The sequence below is a fragment of the Pogona vitticeps genome, chromosome 3 (assembly GCF_051106095.1).
Source record: "Pogona vitticeps strain Pit_001003342236 chromosome 3, PviZW2.1, whole genome shotgun sequence".
NCBI lineage: Eukaryota > Metazoa > Chordata > Lepidosauria > Squamata > Agamidae > Pogona > Pogona vitticeps.
Genome location: NC_135785.1, coordinates 42,291,460 through 42,310,020, shown reverse-complemented (window position 1 = coordinate 42,310,020; position 18,561 = coordinate 42,291,460). Strand labels below are relative to the sequence as shown.

General features: G+C 39.4%; 1 protein-coding gene across 2 annotated transcripts in view; it reads right to left on the bottom strand.

Annotated features, from left to right (window-relative positions):
• Positions 1 to 18,561, bottom strand: part of LOC110075313 (glypican-5) — a 486,554-nt gene that overhangs the window by 295,571 nt on the left and 172,422 nt on the right. For both annotated transcript variants that reach the window (XM_072995919.2, XM_072995918.2), the window contains exon 4: positions 1,877 to 2,010. In XM_072995919.2, coding sequence (XP_072852020.2) covers positions 1,877 to 2,010 — 134 coding nt within the window. The remainder of the gene's footprint in view (positions 1 to 1,876; positions 2,011 to 18,561) is intronic.

Here is an 18,561-nt window from a genome sequence, read left to right as displayed (position 1 = left end):
GAAAATCTATGAAAAAATATTGTGATGTGGGTTTTATGCACATAACCTGACTGCCCTAACCGTTCCTGTGATTTTAAAATGTTGTAACGTTTTTTATGTTGAAGCACACAGGTAATTAACAACAAGAAGAACAACAAGAACTATTCAATGTTCATAATTTCTGAAATTGCCTTTGGCCAGGCGAATATCTGCTGTGTAGTGTAGTATTTCATGTCCATGCATAAGATTAACCAACATATCATGCAAGTTTTATGCAAGTTTCAGCCATGCTAGCATTGTTCCCAGAGAAACAGATTTCACAAAGTTAAAAAAAAAGATATGGGAAGAAGAAAACAAATATAGATTTTGACACAATAGAAAATTGCTTTCTCAGCAGAAAGACCAGCCACAAGGAAAGAGGAAACAGTAAAAATAATAAAAAGAAAAAAGGGGGAAATTCTTATCGGTTTGTAACTGATTGTACCACATTCTTGGAAAATTACAGTAAGGTTGTCCTGGCATTTTATTCTACACGAGTGTATTATTTGGACTGCCTAAGATGTCAAGGGATTTCGGCTCCAGCTTAAACTACTGCCAGTTAAGCTAGTTTATGTTCTAGGCCTGAGCTGGGCAATGTGTGGGTTTAAGGCCACTTATGTCCCCCAAAGTTGCTTCTGTGGCCCTTGATCCCCTCAGACTTTCAGAAGAAAACATGAATTACACTATTGGAAACCATGGCCACTCTCCTGACAAATAAGTGGCCAATCTCTGGACAATGGATATTTCTTAGTGTAGTAAGTCACAACTAAAGTAGGCCCACTGAATCAATTGAACTTATGAATGATTAATCAAATCCTCACTGATTCAGTGGGCAAGATCCTGTTGTGTAAATTTGTCCAAATCAGGCACCAGAAATATTTAACTAAAATCTGTTTATCCTGTTTTAGATTTCGAGGCTCCCTGTTGCCCTGGGGAAGCCTTGAGGAGCGGCAGGTTAGGAGGGCTAGACTTTAAAAATCAAACATCACCGCCAAATCAGCGGTGGCAGTTCCAAACCCAGTGGTAGGGATCTGGAGGTGATTTTAGATTTTTAAAACCCCTATATCTTATGCTCCCAAAGGCTTCCCCAGGGTAAAAGGGAGACCTTGGGAGTCTTAGAACCTAAATTGGGGGTATAGGAATCTTTGCATTCATGTAAGTTAAACATTTCTAATGCCTGATCTGGATCACGCTGAAAACAAAGTTAAATAACAGGATTTTGCCCAATAGGCCAGCTTTGGTAGTAACATACTATGCAAACCAACATATTTCAGCCAAATCCAACTAAAATACTGTATACATTTTTCAAAATGGAAGTGGACCTCTAGTATCACATTCTCTATTTTATTTTATATTTTTATGGGGAGCTAATGCTGCTAATTTACACATTCATGTAAGGACATCATTTAGCATATGTGCTATGCTAAGCTCTTCCTGTGCAATTACAGCTTTACAAATGAACAGTTCTTTACACCATAATGGTGTTTGTTAATATGACTGTGCATTCAGGGGCATGTGAATCATGTGAAATAATCGGTTCTCAAGTCTATATGAGGCTTAAGTGAGCTACGGACTAACATTTACCTTTCTGCCTGATAATAGCTAAATGCAAGGCAAGAATGAATTCCTGCAACAGAAAGCACAAAGTGCTTAATGACTGACAGGTTTCAATTTACAATTCTGTACAGGAGCCCCCTGAAATATTATTATCTCAATCACTACATAATGAACATAAGTATTAAAAAGCACTAGTTAATACCACAACCAACGAACATCATTATTGTCGCCATTGTCTGATGTCACTCTGGGAAGTTCCATTCCAAACATTTCTGCGAAAATATGGTGGTATTTAGGTTACCTCCTTTTATTGTTTACAGTAGCTGAGTGTGCCATTGTGATAGATGGTTTCTCAACTATTTCTTTCACTTGAACAATGTTGTCCGGTAAAGGTTTCACTTCTTTTTCTTCAGGCTGTCCGCATACTTTATCTACCTGTAACAAGGGAGGACAAGAGGGAAACAAAGCTACAAATTAAGAATTTCATTAGCATGAAGGTTAAAGCATCTAAGTTTTAAAATCTATATGGGTGGAGCCTGTGAATGGGTTATTTCCAAATTGTGTGCTGTTGCATAAATAAAGCAAAGGGACATCAGCAGGAAAGCACTTTGATCTCACAACTTCTCCCCAAAGGAACCCTCTTACTCACAAAGGGAGCTGCTGCTTATATCTTTCTCTTAAAGAGACAGGTCCGGCCTGCTACAGGTTATTACACATTTGCTACCCTCCACGAATAGTTGGTGTCTCACCAAAAGCTTTTCCCTAGGACACATATACCAGCTTCTAACCTGTTCCACCTAAAGCTGGTCTTATCTAAGGAAGGGAGCTTACATGACAACAATTTTCTGCAGTATGTGGCAGAATTCCAATGTCAATGAATAACAGGCCTTCCCTCCAGTCAGCTAAGTCTTTTTATCTCTTCTTTCCTTATCCTACCCCATCTTGGTAATCCTTTCTTAAATTAATTGTCTTAATTAATATAGCAATTGTATTTTTATGATTATATATATTTTATATTGATTTATTTTATGTTGTAAGCCACTCTGAGTAGACATAGTCTAGAGGGGTGGGGTATAAATAAATAAATAAATAAATAAACAGCAGCAACGAAAAGCTTGTGAGAAACAGGATTAAAAACAGGATAAAAAACAAAAAAACAGAGTATCCACCATAAGTTTCTGGGAGGGAGATAAAATGGAAACTTCTCATTAGCTACAAGTATATGGAGGCCAGAGCCACAATACAACACACAGCAACCTAATTTGCACTTCCCAACTAATGTATAAAGTAAAAAACATTTATCTGACATTCTTTGAATTCTGTGGTGCCATTCTTCAATAAAAATGTGGATGAAAACATTTACATTAGGGGAAAAACCACACAAGAAAAAGTGGACGTCCCCGAAAGTGCACATTAAAATATATCAATTAGTCGTTAAGGTGTCATAAGGTTTTTGTTTTTTGTCTTTTTTTTCCCATTTGGGTTTTGCCTGATAGACAAGAATATGTGTACAATACAGGAAACAGCATGTAAAATCATAGCGAAAAGTTCTTGCAAAATCAGTGTGTTAAGGGAATTTGCTTCCAAAAGATCCACAAACATCCAGAACGAATATTCAGCTATTTCTGTGATGCTAGTGTAGGGGTGCCACTGCCTTTTTCCTGATAGATTTATCTTTGACATCTACATGAAAGGAGGTAAAATATAATCCTGTCAATACCCAGAACAGCTGTACCTACTGAATCTAGACAATGAAGAATCTGGCTGAGCATTTCATTTAGCATATTTCTTATGACAAGACTTCCCCAAATCTGCAAAAATATCTGTAAGATCAACAGACAGGATGGAATTTTTAATTATAGGAGAAAACTAATTGACTACTGGTAACCACAGTTTAGAAAAGTTACTTTTTTGGACTACATTACTAGAATCCCCCAAACAGCTGACACTTGCAAGTAGACCCTTGGTTATTCATATGTACCTTATAAATTAGTTCAGATATTGCCTAATGCAACTCTCAAAGGCATGATTAGACTGTTGCTTGCAGATCAGGCAGAATCATAAGTGCAGTTGACTTATTTGGAAGAAAGTACTCAAAATCCAACCAAATGATCTGTGCAGAAATGTGTAGAAAAACATTGTATTTCCTCCGATTTGCTTTGTGATGTGCAATTTGTGTAAAAGTGATGAAATTGTCCAAAAAGATGGGGGAAAGGTGAAAAAACTGGCTTTGTCTACAATCAATGTGATTGCTTCTTACAGTATATCTTGTTCCCTAGGATGCTTGTGGCTGGTGAATAATTCTTTCTCTCCTGCCAAGATAATAGGCTTCTTTGACAATATGCTGTTTTGCCTAACTACATTGGCTGGCAGTGATCCATATGAAATGATCTGTGACCCACTAAATCGATTGCTAGTTATGAATTTTGCCAGTCATAAGCAAATGGTATTAAAAACAGTACAAGCTGAATAGTAGAGTAGTCTAATGGGGCACTGTTGGTCCTATCTTCCCAGGGCTCCCACCTCAGTTGAGCTTCTGTTTACCTCAATATGGCTCTATATCTTGACTCTACAGTGGTGCCTTGCTTAACAATTGCCTCATTAAACAATGAAACTGCTATACGATGACTGTTTTGCGATTGCTTTTACGATCGCAAAACGATGTTTTAATAGGCAAAATCCGCTTTGTGACAATCGGTTCCTTGCTTCGGGAACTGATTCTTCGAATTACGACTTTTTAAAACAGCTGAGCGGTGGCTTCAAAAAGGCCGCCCGCTGTGTAAAATGGATCCCTGCTGTGTTTTTGGACGGATTCCTCACTTTACAGGCACCGAAAATGGCCGCCCCATGGAGGATCTTCGCTGGACGGTGAGTTTTTCAGGTTTTCAATGCGTTTCAATGGGATTTTTTATTTCGCTTAATGAGGATTTCGCTCTACAGCAATTTCGCTGGAACGGATTATCCTCATTAAGCAAGGCACCACTGTACTTTCATTCCATCTTGCCTCCTGGCATTCTGGTTTCTCTATGCTGTCTCCACCCACTTAAGTGGTTCTGCCATTCAATCACTGACTTACGCACTTGCTGCTCATCTTCCATTTCAGCCCACAGGTGAAGACAGGGTATTTCACAAAATCATTATACCCAAGTACTATCACCTAACATAGATTCAGGTAGGCAGGGCCGCCAATGGTATTTTAGCTGAGGTATACAAAAGCATCTAGTGATGTAGCAAGATTACTGGAGAATATTTAAAAGGATAATGGTAATTTGAACAGGGACGCACTTATGATCAAGTAGCAATCATTCTTGACTGTAAGCTCCTACCTTGTTAGTGGTGACATTTGGTTGAATATTGACAATATGCAAAAATTATGCCTAAGGGAATAATTGCCATAGACTAGTAAATGAGGGGAAATTTATTCTGAAACAAACCAAGAAAAGCCTTTCAAAAACTCTAAAAAATATTAGGTACATTAGAAGAAAATTAAAATCCACCCACACACAATATGTTGGTATTATGTTTAATTCTCGTTATTGGTTTACCTCTTTATCAATGGATGAATTCAAAATATCACCTGAGAATATAGCTATGAAATCGGCCCAGCTTTTCATAATCTATGCAATACTGTAAGTTATAAACGGAAACACTGCTTTTCTTCTAAACTTCTTTAGTACATTCTAATAGACAACATTAGAGACTGAAATACAGTCTCTAATGCCTTTTCCTTTTCTGAACCCAGGGGGCATGTCTGACATTTCTTGCTCTTCACTTGATATATGGTAGAAGTCTTTGTTGTAAAATCCTGAGCATTTTGTTTGCCTGGAAAATGAATGCAATGGCCCCAGAGTTACTATAGTCTCTAGCCCCTGCTTTCGTTGGGGCTTAAATATATATTGGATCTTTTTGTTTCCCATATTTCTTACCAAATCTTCCATAAGAAACATCAAGGAAATTTAAACTACAGCAGGATCCTGGGCAATATATTAAATGATCACAATAAGATGAAAAAGAGGGAACAATATATTGAAGAACTACACAGAAGTGATGAAAGTATAACAGATTCCTTCTAAAAATCTTTACATTTAGAAAGTGAAGTGAAAGTTATTAAAGCAATTAGAAGAATAATTTTGTTGCACGCCAAATTGGCAATATTTTGGTAACTGTTGGAAAATAAAAAGTTTTACTTTGGCCACTGCTGACCCTTTCAATGGAAGGTGGTATGGAGCCTTCTCACAAAGAGAGTTCTTACTTTCCTTTCTTCTGTTCTCTTCTATCTCTTTGCAATGGTTATTCTAATAATTCTCTTTGTAGGTGCAAGTTGCTGAAAACCTGCATTTAGGATTCTGGCCCTATTTCTGCCACTTTTTACTTTTGGTTCTTCATCCTTTCTTGATCAATATGTCATTTAAATTATATTTTGGCACTCTGATTCTTTTAGTGGATTTTTTATAGCCTTATTTTATTTTTATGTATATTAACTGTTCAAGATATGTTCCTGGTCTTGTTTTGGCAGAGAGGATGCAGTTTATCTTCTCACTTCCAGTTATGTAGTCAATCTTATTTCTGTATTGGCCATATGATGTCCATGTGTACTGTTGTCTGTTCAGTAGCTTGAAACATGTAGTTGCAATAAGTAGATTGTTGGCAAAATTCACTGTTCTGCTTCATTTTTTTCTTCTCTTTAACAATGCGTTGTTCTGCTTTACCTACTTTTGTGTTCCAGTCACTTATAATTATCAGCAAATCCTGTTTTGCAGTGTGATAAGTTTCCCCCCAGATATTTCCACAAAAGCTTTCAAATTTTTCTCGTTTAGCACTTGTATTTGGAGATGCTACATAAGAACATAAGAAGAGCCCTGCTGGATCAGGCCAAGGGCCCATCTAGACCAGCTTCCTGTATCTCACAGTGGCCCCACCAGATGCCTTGGGGAGCACACAAGACAACTAGATACCTGTCTCCTGGCAGATCTCAGTAGATGCCCCAATTTTAGAGCAACAGACATGCATAAATATCGTCTGCTCCCTATGCCCTACCTATCACAGCTGGAAACGTATAAGTTTAGGAAAGCCTTTACTCTGGCTAGATGCGAGGCTTTCCCTTTTGCAGTGCTGGAAGGCAGATTTAAGAAAATCCCGAGGGAACAGAGATTCTGCCCTTGTGGCTCTGGCGAGATAGAATCTCTCAAGCACATGATGCTCAGGTGTAACAGGCATAATAAGATCCGAGGAAAATATATTACACCACTCTTAAAAGATATGGCAGGATTCGGACTACTGTAATCAATTGTTAACCGACCAAAATCGGACTACTACAGAACTGGTAGCAAAATTTTAGGCGGCATGCTGTAGCAGACAGACTAGACAGCTAAACCCTTAGACCTTGGCCTTACATTGCTATATTTGCTGTTTTAGATATTTTACCTTTGGTATGACTTTGTAGTGCATGCCAGTCTTTGAAGTTTTGTATTCAATTTTGTATGGCTTGATGCCGTAACAATAAAGTATGTATGTACCTGTCTCCTGATACTACTTGCATTTGGCATTTTGAAGTACCTTCCTTTTAAGCCTGGAGAAGAGATGACTCACAAAGCATGAAGGTGCCCCCAAGCAGCAATGAATAATTAAGTTATTTGTTGATTCATGGGGGGAGGTATTTTAAAAAATAACATCCCCCGCTGCCACTTCCCCACTCCCCTAGCCCCGCCAACACCCCCTTCCTATTGCAAAACAAAAACAAAAAACAAAAACACCATTCTGCTTATTAGCTGATTGGTGGTCGATAGGCAGCCCCCCCCACAGCCAGCCACCCCAACAGCCTATCCCCACCTCCTTCCTCTCCCTACTTTAGACCCAACCCCCACCGACACCCCCTTACTTTAATGGCTGATGCCAAGATTTCCTTCTGGCCTCCCAGCCATGGCATGTAAAAAGAGAGACTGGCTGCCCTTTGCAAACATAGTGGCTGTGGCTTCACTTAGGGTAGGTAAGCTGCAGCTGCCATCTTTACAAAGGGCAGCTAGTCTCCCTTTTACATGCCGGGGCTGGCAGGCCAGAAGGAGACCTCAGCAGCAGCCATTAAGGTAACGGGGTGTCAGTGGGGGTAGGGGAGAGCTAAAGTAGGGAGAGGAAGGGGGTGGGGGTAGGCTGTGGGGTTAGGTGGCTGTGGGAGGGTGGCTGCCTATCTGCTGCCAACCAGTTAATTGGCAGCCAGCAGGCAGAGTGGTGGGTTTGGTTTTTTTTTTCATAATACGAAGGATGAATAAAAACGGGTAAATATTTGTCCCTTTGTATATCTGGAACCCACAAATATGAAGGGACAAATATTTAACAAAATTGCTGTTTTCATCAAAAAAGCCAATCCATTTTTATATTTGTCCCCATCTCTAGCCTGGAAATCATACATTCCCATCACAGCTTGTAACCTGCAATGGACTTTTCCTCCAAGAAGCTGCCCAATCCCCTTTTTAAAGGCATCTAGACCAGATGCCAGCACCAAATCCTGTGGCAAGGATTTCCACAGACTAACAACATGCTGGGTGAAAAAATATTTTCTTGTCTGTTCTCATTCTCACAATACCCAATTTGAGTGGATGTCCCCTGGTTCTGGTATTACAGGGAAGAGCTTCCCTCTATCCACTTTATCCATCCCCTACATAATGTTGATAAATTTTTGAAGAAGTCTGATTGACATTATTTTGTCAGACTGTATATTATAGCCCCTAACTGCTACAGCTACATCATATTAATAAAATCACTCTTTGCTCAGTAATATGTGTGTCATTTCCTGAATAAAATTATCGGATTAAAAATGTCCTATCCCAGTCCACCTTACTTAACTCTCACCAAGAGATACAATGTTCAAGTGTTCCATTTCTTTCTTTTAAAAAACAGTATTGACCATACTTTGATTTATATGTCTTTCATCCTATGTTCCAATTACATGCATCATGTAGCATCAGGCTTTCGCTTTGCTTCCATACCCCATGCATCCCTTTGGCCCTGTTTTGGTTGCTTCATTAAGTGATAGCCCTATTTGTACTTGTCCTGTGCTCTTTCCCAGCTGCTGATTGAGTGCCTCTTGACTTGGAAGTCGTATCTTCTGGCACTATCTCTTATTTCTTTTTGAATTGTTTTATTAACATGATTTTTAAAGCCTAAAAAATTCAGAAGCTGTTTACCATTGCCTTTTTCTGTATAGTACTAAAAAAGTTAGCTTAAGTTTCACTTGACATGGTCTGAGAAAGATCCTCCACTCCTATCACCTTTTTGCTATTGCTGATGCCCAGTAAAGGCCCTTCAACAACATCTCCATATCCATTGCCATTAGAACCACAACTTTTTTTTGCTGATGCCACTGTTAATACCTGAAGAGGTTAAACATGTTTCAGTCTTGAATCTCAGCTTTGATTTTTCCTTCTTGGATCAACCTACAGGAGTTTAAATGCATAATAGTGTCTAGCCTTCTATCTGCATTTTTAAAAATTCCTCTGACATTTAAACCCCCTTACCATGTCAAGAGCTAAGATAGATGGATAGATGGATAGATGGATAGATAGATGGATAGATAGATGGATAGATAGACAGACAGACAGACAGACAGATAGATAAACTTTTTTAAAATAAGTGTAATTCTTTACTTCAAATTCATTATTTTAAATGTAAAATAATTGTTATATTGCCTCAAATACCCTGTCTCATATTTGAAAGCTACTTATTCACTATGTAAGTTTTTCATTTAATGTGGAAATAGCTGAGATACCTACCTTTTTAGCCCCGAGGGCTGGCTGGGGAAGGCAGGGCAGCCCCCCCCCCCCCGTGCTCGTATGCATGCACGAAGGAGTGCATGTACTCTCTCGCAAGTGCTCGTCCACCTGTGCAGACGGTGGCACAGTGCTCGTGCAGGTGTGCGTGCACACAGGTACAAACGGGCCATGCAGGGGCAGTGCGTGCAGGGTGGGGGGAGGTCTCTCTCTGTGGCCTGGTCTGGTTCAGGCCACAGACCGGCACTGGGCTGCAGACCGGGCGTTGGAGACCTCAGACCTACACCATGTTTATGCACATATTATATGCTGAGCTAACAACATATTGGTTTGTGTGTGTATGTCTCTGTGTGTACAGTACTGATTTGCCTCAGGGTCAACACAGAGTAAGAAAGAAATGTAACAGCTTGAGTTCTAAAGCATGATATGAAAAGCCCCCATATATTGCTGCTCTAGCTAAATCTTGACCAAGGTAAATGCATCTTGCCTTCTGAAAGTCTAAATAGTGCTCCTAACAGTGATTTGAGGGACGTGGTGGCGCTGTGGGCTAAACCGCAGAAGCCTGTGCTGCAGGGTCAGAAGACCAAGCAGTCGTAAGATCGAATCCACGCGACGGAGTGAGCTCCCGTCGCTTGTCCCAGCTCCTGCCAACCTAGCGGTTCGAAAGCATGCAAATGCAAGTAGATAAATAGGTACCATCTCGGTGGGAAGGTAAACAGCGTTCCGTGTCTAAATCACACTGGCCATGTGACCACGGAAAGATTGTCTTCAGACAAACGCTGGCTCTATGGCTTGAAGAGCGGGATGAGCGCCGCCCCCTAAAGTCGGACACGACTGGACAAAAATTGTCAAGGAGAACCTTTACCTTTACCTTTACCTAACAGTGATTTGAACACCCACCTTGCCTTGTACACACACCTCTATCCTTTTTCACTTACCTCCATTTTGTCTCATGTGTAGTGTTGCTTGCTACGTGTGAACCAGTCAGGTCTATGGGGCATATTTTGTGTAGCACATTTCTAGTGTCACATTAAAATCTCCAGACAATCCCTGACCATAAGTTATCTTTTTATGAGTCAATTTCTATTCTGTCTTAGAAGTACCATAACAGATTTGACAATGTAGGCAGTGATCAATGAAGGGCAGATAAAGAGCTTTTTATTCCAAAGGACCTCAGAAATTGTCTTGCTGCACAAGAATGGGCTTTTAACATGGTATGTATGCTGCAATATTTTTACTAAGTTTACTAAGTATTCTGTTTTAATATTATCTATCTGTCTGCCTGTCTGTCTTATTTGTCTTATTATGGGCCACCTTCCTCCCAATAACTGCAGGTTAATATAATTTATTTAATTTTGTTTTTAATAATACAGTTCATTGATCTTTTAAATTTTAATTATGCTATGAACTACCTTGACTTTTATTTATAATTGTACTTGTTTTAATTAAGCTGTTAGCAGCCTTCAGTTCTAGTCTGGGAGAAAGATGGCACTTCCATCAAATAATTAAACAAACAAACAAACAATTGAGTAAGCATCCTTTGGTGATTTTTTTTTTAAAAAAATGTTTCTCTATAGGAGCAAGTGAGGCAATACTCAGCCAATCGAATATAGCTAACTGACAATACCAGGGAGGGAAAGCACAGTCAGAATCGCCCCGAAGTCAAATAATTGCCCATATATATTTCACAGTTAGGGTGGCAACCTATCAAATAGTAAGGACATCTAAAATGGCATGAAAAAAAGTATGCATTCAGAAGGCTTTGGGAGCCAAATGATGTCACAGTTTTGCAGCTAAAGATATTCAGAGCATCCTAGTCTAGATATGAATATGTAAACCACTAAACCAGCCATCCTGTAATGTTTTGATACTTTTTTTAAAAAAAATTCCATCTTTGTGGCAGAAGAAAACAATTTTCACAATTATTTGGCATCCCAGAGGTAATGGCCACAAGTACTACTGAGCACGAAAGAACTATGGGTACTAAAACTATATATTGACTGAGTATGTGAAACCGATATAGAGAATAAACAGATATAGAGAATAAAGTCAAGTGTTCCCTAGTTCAAGCAGCAGAAGCATAAGATGGATTTTTCCAGCACAGGTATCTGAGGTTTTTCAAATGAAGATGACACTGCCTTAGAAGCAGTAATAAAATGTATAAAGAACAAGAGCATGTAGAGTATTTTATGCCAGTTCACTACAAGCACCCCCTTGTACTGTTGCTGCAGGATATATTAGGTGAATTTTCTCAATCCAGGGTCCTCCAGATGCTTAAGCCTATGGCTGAAATCTTGTTGCACAGTTATGCAATTAGCATAATTTTGGGAAGTGGATTGCCATTTGTTAAGAAATCTCAATTATCCATTGCATATTGACTTATGCAACTTACAGGAGCACAGGTGGACAACTTGTATGTTGGACTGCAACTTCCTGTTCCTTCCTCCTCCCAGGAAGGAACAGGAAACATTCCATAGGCTTACTTCCAAGACTTCTTGTGTAGAATATAATCATAATTCTCAAAAGCAGCACTGTCATCATACAATGTCAGTAACCACAAAGTCCATTGTTCATTGGTGCATTCATTCTGCCCTGAATTCCTCTTCTGAATTATAGTTTAGCTGGAGATAAAAAAAAAAACTAAGGGAAAAGGTACCGTTGAGTGGAGTATCATTCACAATTTGCCACAGGTTTTAGTTCCTTCACTTTACTTGGAAATTTACTTCTCTAAATAACCAATTGATAAACACTATAAAAACAAAACCATTTTCTTAACATGATTGTACTTAACCCATTCTGTTGTTTATTTATACGAGTAGTACTGAAAAGAAAGTCAGCACACCTGTATCGCCTGTATCTTGGGTGGCTGCATAATTTTCTCAAAGAAGAGGAAATGAACTATCATAAAAGGAAAAGGAAGGACACAGAATTGAATAAAATTCATATATATTAAATTCCATGCCAATGTGCAAATAAAGAAACAATTATCATAATTTAAATATAGATATCTACAGCTCATGGGGGGGGAGAGAAAATTGTTACAAAGTTTGACCTGTGTGCAAGCTCAGTCTACTTGCACTGGAAAATTAAGCTGACTTGGGACCTTTAAAGGTGAAAGACAAAGTAAAAATATTTTAAATGAAGAGTTTTTTGTCTTACTCTCACCTGGAGGTAATGAAACTCAGAAAGTTTAAGGTTTCTCATCATAGCGGCCTAAATTGACAAAAATATGAAATTTAGCAAGTATTCTTTCCATACCTCATAAAAACAGAAAAAAAAATAAAATAATTTTTTAAGAATAGTTATATGTTGTTCTATCTTGTTGCTGTTTATAGTTGTGAGATCAATAATTTTTTATGTTTTTGCATTCTGCTGTAAAACAAACCGAGCCTTCACAAAATATTAATGGCTGTCTCAAATATGACCTTTAGCTTTAAATGAAAAAAAGCAAACAATATAATACAGGAGTATTATTATTTAAATTTCCAGTTTGAAGAAGGAATGCCCTAAGGGGGAAGGGGAACCCTCTACCTTCATTATTTTACTCTTTTTCCAATTTATTCTCTGCTAATCTATTGCAAACCACAGTAAAACCTGAAAGCCTCATTGTCGTCTAACTGAAGAGTTGAAGAACTACCATCATACTCTCCTCCCAAAAAGTCCTGGAATTGTATTTCCTTCATTCCTTTTCCACTGAAAGAGGTCTGCCCTAAATTCAAGTGGGGCTGCAGATTCCCTGAGTATATTCTCAGAAGCATCCTTCCTAAATAGTATGTAGAGTCATTTCATGCCTATAGTGGTAGATTGTTACACTGCATGAGTGCTACAGCTTTTTGGTGCTCCATGATGCCTGACCTTCTGGAAATGAGACTGGAATTCATGGCTTGTTCAGGAAGCAGACAGTAAGGCTGTGACATTTTCAACCACTGCTATCCATTTCTGTTTCCCATGAGATAAACACAGTAATCATATTATGTCAAGAAGAAAAAAGGTGGTTGTGTGAGTGCATATATAAGGGTTGTAAAACTTAATATAAATAAATGTTATCATGAAGGATGATAAACTTTAGTGATACTTCTTTTTCTTTGAGCAAGTGAAAACTGTGGGGCTTACGGCTTTTTAAAAGGCAAGAGAATCAGTGGGTATTAAAAAAAAACTTGGCATTTAGCAGGTCATTGAATATGCAACCCTAAGCCTTAGTGCAAACATGCTTTTGTAGCACTTAATATCAACACAGAATTTATCTCACAATATGAAGTCTCTCAGATGGACAAGAAATGGCTTTTAAAAAAAGTATTGAAGAAACCCCAGGATTCTGTGAGTGACATTTTGTTTTCCAACCGTTAGCTATGCATTATTTGTATTTTTTAAAGTTAACTTTTCTATAAACTCTGATTGAGGTTATTTGTCAGAGTTGCCCCTCCATCAAGAACAGGTTCCATAAAAAAATAACTAGAAAGTTTGGTGTCATGAGCCGGATGGAGAGAAAGGCACTGTAATTATGAACATGACTGCACAGGAAATCTTTCAGCAGCCTTTTTGTTGGCCTAGTGTTGTGCAGCCCCCTGGCCACCTAAATACACATTAGAAAATTCCAGGACTCAGTTCTTTGGGGATGGGGGGAAAGTTGAAACTTTATTGGCTATAGCAGCAGTCCGTGGCCCATCATTGAGGAATTGGTTCCCATGCATTGAGAAACCTAAATGCCCCCCCATCAATGCTCACCGTTGACCTCTAGAGACAACACAGACGCCTTGCTACCTGAGAGCAGAATCAGGCCAATAGGCCCCCTGAACTAGGCCAGAACATGGCTTTGCCACTGCTCCCCTTAAGAGAAGTCATTTAACAACCTGGGTAAACAGGATCCTGCTGTCTGCCCTCCTGTTCCCTGGATCCAGCCCTGATGACCCAAACTGCCAACAAAGTTGAGTCAAAGTCAACAAATGCACCCATAATAATTAACTGCTCACCCTGAATACCCAAGCAGTAAACATTAAGCATGTAGTTGTTTAGTCTTCAAGTCGTGTCTGACTCTTTGTGGCCCCATGGACCAAAGCATGTCACTGCCTACCAGAGTTTGGTCAAATTCATGTTGGTAGCTTCAGTGACACTGTCCAGCCATCTCGTCCTCTGTCATCCCCTTCTCCTCTTGCCTTCACACTTTCCCAACATCAGGGTCCTTTCCAGGGAGTCTTCTCTTCTCATGAGATGGCCAAAGTATTGGAGCCTCAGCTTCAGGATCTGTCCTTCCAGTGAGCACTCAGGGTTGATTTCCTTAAGAATGGATAGGTTTGATCTCCTTGCAGTCCAGGGGACTCTCAAGAGTCTCCTCCAGCACCACAATTAAAAGCATCAATTCTTCGGAGGTCAGCCTTCTTTATGGTCCAGCTCTCACTGGTGAGCACAGAGTGCTGTCCTCTGAAGATGCCGGCCACAGAGACTGGCAAAACGTTAGGAAGAACAACCTTCAGAACACAGCCAAAGAGCCCGAAAAACCCACAACAACCATCACTCCTGTCACCTTCACAACTTGTCATCAGCCCAGAGACTGCTCCTCTAGGAACAGCTGAGGTAAGTCTGGGTCCCTGTTTCTGAAGAGAAAAAGCAGTCGTGAGGAATGTAAGAATGTCTAATTAAAATTGCTTAACTAAATATAAAGTACACATATTTATGTACTATTGCTTCAATAGTTTCGACTGGACAAAAAGTCTCTTGACAGAAAACTCTTTCACACAATACAGATTAAGGGCATTAATCCATGCTTTAACATGCTAAACGAGAAAGCATTTTTTTTCTTTTCCATGCAAGCTGGTGGGTTTTTTTTTGTCATTCTCAGAATTTTCAGCACTGATTTTTGTGCATTTCTAGAAGTGTGCAGAATTTTAAGTGTTGCCTTGTTGAATATATTATTGAAATTAGAACCAGTGGATGAATTTCTTGTCACTTCTTAAACAGTGACCGTTTTACTCAAAGCTGGAAATGTTTTGTTCATATTTCACAAACAAGGGGAAAAAATAAGGTGCTTTTTTCCCCTTAGTCTTTCTCTGGAGGTAGGATCTCTCACATGGACCTGACAAACCTCAACAGGCTATCATGCTTTGTGGAGTCTGCCTATCTCAACTGTAAATGAGACATCAATGAAACTTCTTCGTGTCTGTAGTACAGAATGAAGTGATGTGAGCATAGCTCCCCATGTGTTGGAACATAAAATGAAACATTCTCCTAAGTGCTCCATCTTAAACAAGGGCAGACAAAATGCAGGTCCACAGGTGGCATGCATCCACCAATCCCTTGAGCTCCCACTGTGCTCTCATAAAAAATTATTTTTAAAAAACAGCGATATTGTTTCTCAGCATTTGCCAAATACATACAGGAACCAAAATAAGGTAGGAATTAAGATTTTTTTTAATCCATCTGAATTTAAGCAAGGAACCTCCAGCTGGCACCTTCTTCCCAGATATTTCTCTCACATTTCTCTTTCTTAAACCTTGTGTGTTATTTAAGAGCTTAAGGATTCATTGTTTCTTCAAGAGGTTTAACCCTGAGGCGATTACTAATCACCAGCAAATTGCAGAACTACAGTATTCTAATCCTACCACTGCTGCCACCACATTATTAAAACAAGTGTGAGCAAATACATAAAAAGAGACATAAGATTTTAAAATCTTTTCTTTATTAAATGGTCCAATGCTTTAATCTATTAATATGTTTTAAGAAAATGAAGTGAGTTAATTTTGGCCACATCCCTGACCACTTCAGCCATGTCCCCTTGCAAGTGAGCAGCCATCCAATCTGAACAAAATTATTCTACAATCCAACTTTTTTCTTTTTCTTTTTTCTCTTTTCTGTAGTCATGGCTGGATTGTTCAGCCTTTCAGTGTTCAAATATTCCAGCCGTAATTTCTGAGGAAATCCTGCCATTAATTTAGCAAGATTAGATCAGGGAAGAAAGACGCAATTTGGAAGGGATAAGACAGCAGCAAAGCTGCACATTATGCAGTGATGATGCCCATTAAGGTTGCCAATTCTATTTTGTTCCAAGTTCTATATTTAACACAGCCTTTGTGAAACCAAGCACTGCAAATATCTATTATGTACCACCATATATAGCCATGGATCTTGTCATTTTTCTTTGGTGGTGAACTCAGAAATTATTGACACTTAATCCATGTTCTGCTTGGCCTGTTTCCTGCCTATGGAATAGGAATTATGAATGTCTACATACACATCAAGTCTATTTTGCACATCTAAGGATAAAAAGATAATTCTAGCAACTTTGATACAAGGACAAATTAAAGCATTTATGAAATGGAACAAACTGAAAATATTTTAAAGGTCAATTCTTTCTTGGCTTGTTTTAGTACATTTTTGAAATTAAAATTGTTAGATAAACAAAACCACCCACAATTTCATAGGTTCATTCACCACCCCATTAAGGTAGACAGATTTTTCCTTCCCCTTTAAATGACTTTTTTGGTGAAATTAGAAGGTTTTTACGCTTGTGTTACGTGCCATCAAGTTGTAAAGGCTGTACAGTATAAGGATTCTAATAGGACTTATATGTAATATAAAGTCCGCTAATCTGCAGGCTGTGCTTCGTTTTTGACCTTTGAAATCTTATCAGATGTTAGAAGAGAGAAAGACGGCTATTTCATGTAATATGTGAAAAGCTATTTGTACAGTTAAGGACTTAAATGAACCCACAAGGAACTGAGTTCTATCTTTGCAGAGGAAATAAGAGAACTATACATCAAAATAGGGATGGTTAATATATGGTAGCTGGACTTTTGTTCCCACCATTCCCAGCCATAAGCATCCCAAGGACATTGGGAGATATGATATTACATGAAAACATCCAGAAGAACCCATTCCCCACCCCTTTAATATTCAAAGCAATGTGGACGTTTGTTTACACATTTCCAGAATAACCTCTATCACCAAAATCCTCTTAACTACATCCAACAGCACAATTCAGTACAGTAGGACCCCCATATCCGTATTGTTTCCAAGCCACCTCCCACAGATGCTGGGAAATGTGGATAATCACAAACATCCTCTCTGCCGTCACCAGCGATCTGGAAGGTGAAGGCAAGCCCTTGGGACAAAGAAGTCTGTGGAAAACCTGGCCCTCCCTCTGATTCATGCGAAACCAATGGGAGGAGAGTGGAGCACAGAAGCCACCATTACGAGACGGCAGCTCAGCTACATGCTGAGCTGTTTGCCATCACTCTGCACAGTCTCAAACCCTGCAAGCAAACCCACCTCAACGCAAAGCCAGCCAGTCTGCCTGCCCTGTACTTGGCCTTGGAAATCCCATTCTGCTTCCTGTCTAGATCATACAGCCAATGCTTTCAAACCCTTGTATTTGTTTTTCTTTTTTACTTCCAGGTAAACCAGCAGGCAGGAGGAGGAGCCACTGCCATCTCCAAGGAAAAAGCTTGCAAGAGGAGAGGCCTTAAGCAGCCAGAAACATATTATATATTCTTCATAGCATGGTCTTTGGCTTCCTCTAGTGAACAGTTCTGGTAATACATGTGAAAATATTTTTTCAACTTTTTTTTTCCTTTTAATATTTTTAATATTTTCAGATTTTGGGTGAGTGAATCAGCAGATACTGATCCTGTGGATAAGGGGGTCCTACTGTGTGTATAAATCCTGGCACTGAATTATGACAAGTCAGCATAGGCATCTTCTGACAGGCATGCCAAGTCACAAGAGCAAATACCTGTGGCAACATTTTAACTCATGGCTAGAGAGGGTCCAGCCCCATGGGCCTGTACAGTCCACTCACTGATCTGCTGTGGATGTGAACTGCACAATTTTACCAATGGATCCACATCGCGTGATCCGTTCATCACTCTTTGACTTTGCAGCAAGGCTTGTCCTCCCGTCTCCCGCCAGGAGTAGCGAGCAGATCACGTGCTGTGGATCCATTGGTAGAATCACATGGTCCGCGTCCACGGCGGATCGGTGAGTGGACCGTCTGGCCCCATTCATTAATGCCACCTGTGTGGGGAATATCCCCATGTGTACTCATGGCTATTTGCTGCCAAGAAGTACATCAGTTGTGTTAAAGTAGCATAAAAATAAGGTTTGCATAACACACCTCAGACAAATGATGTGGTTATGCACCCGAATATACAAACAAGATGCACCCATCACCTTATCAGTTAGCCACACAGAGCCTCAGTTCTTTCAGGAAACCTTAAGTTCATACCAACAG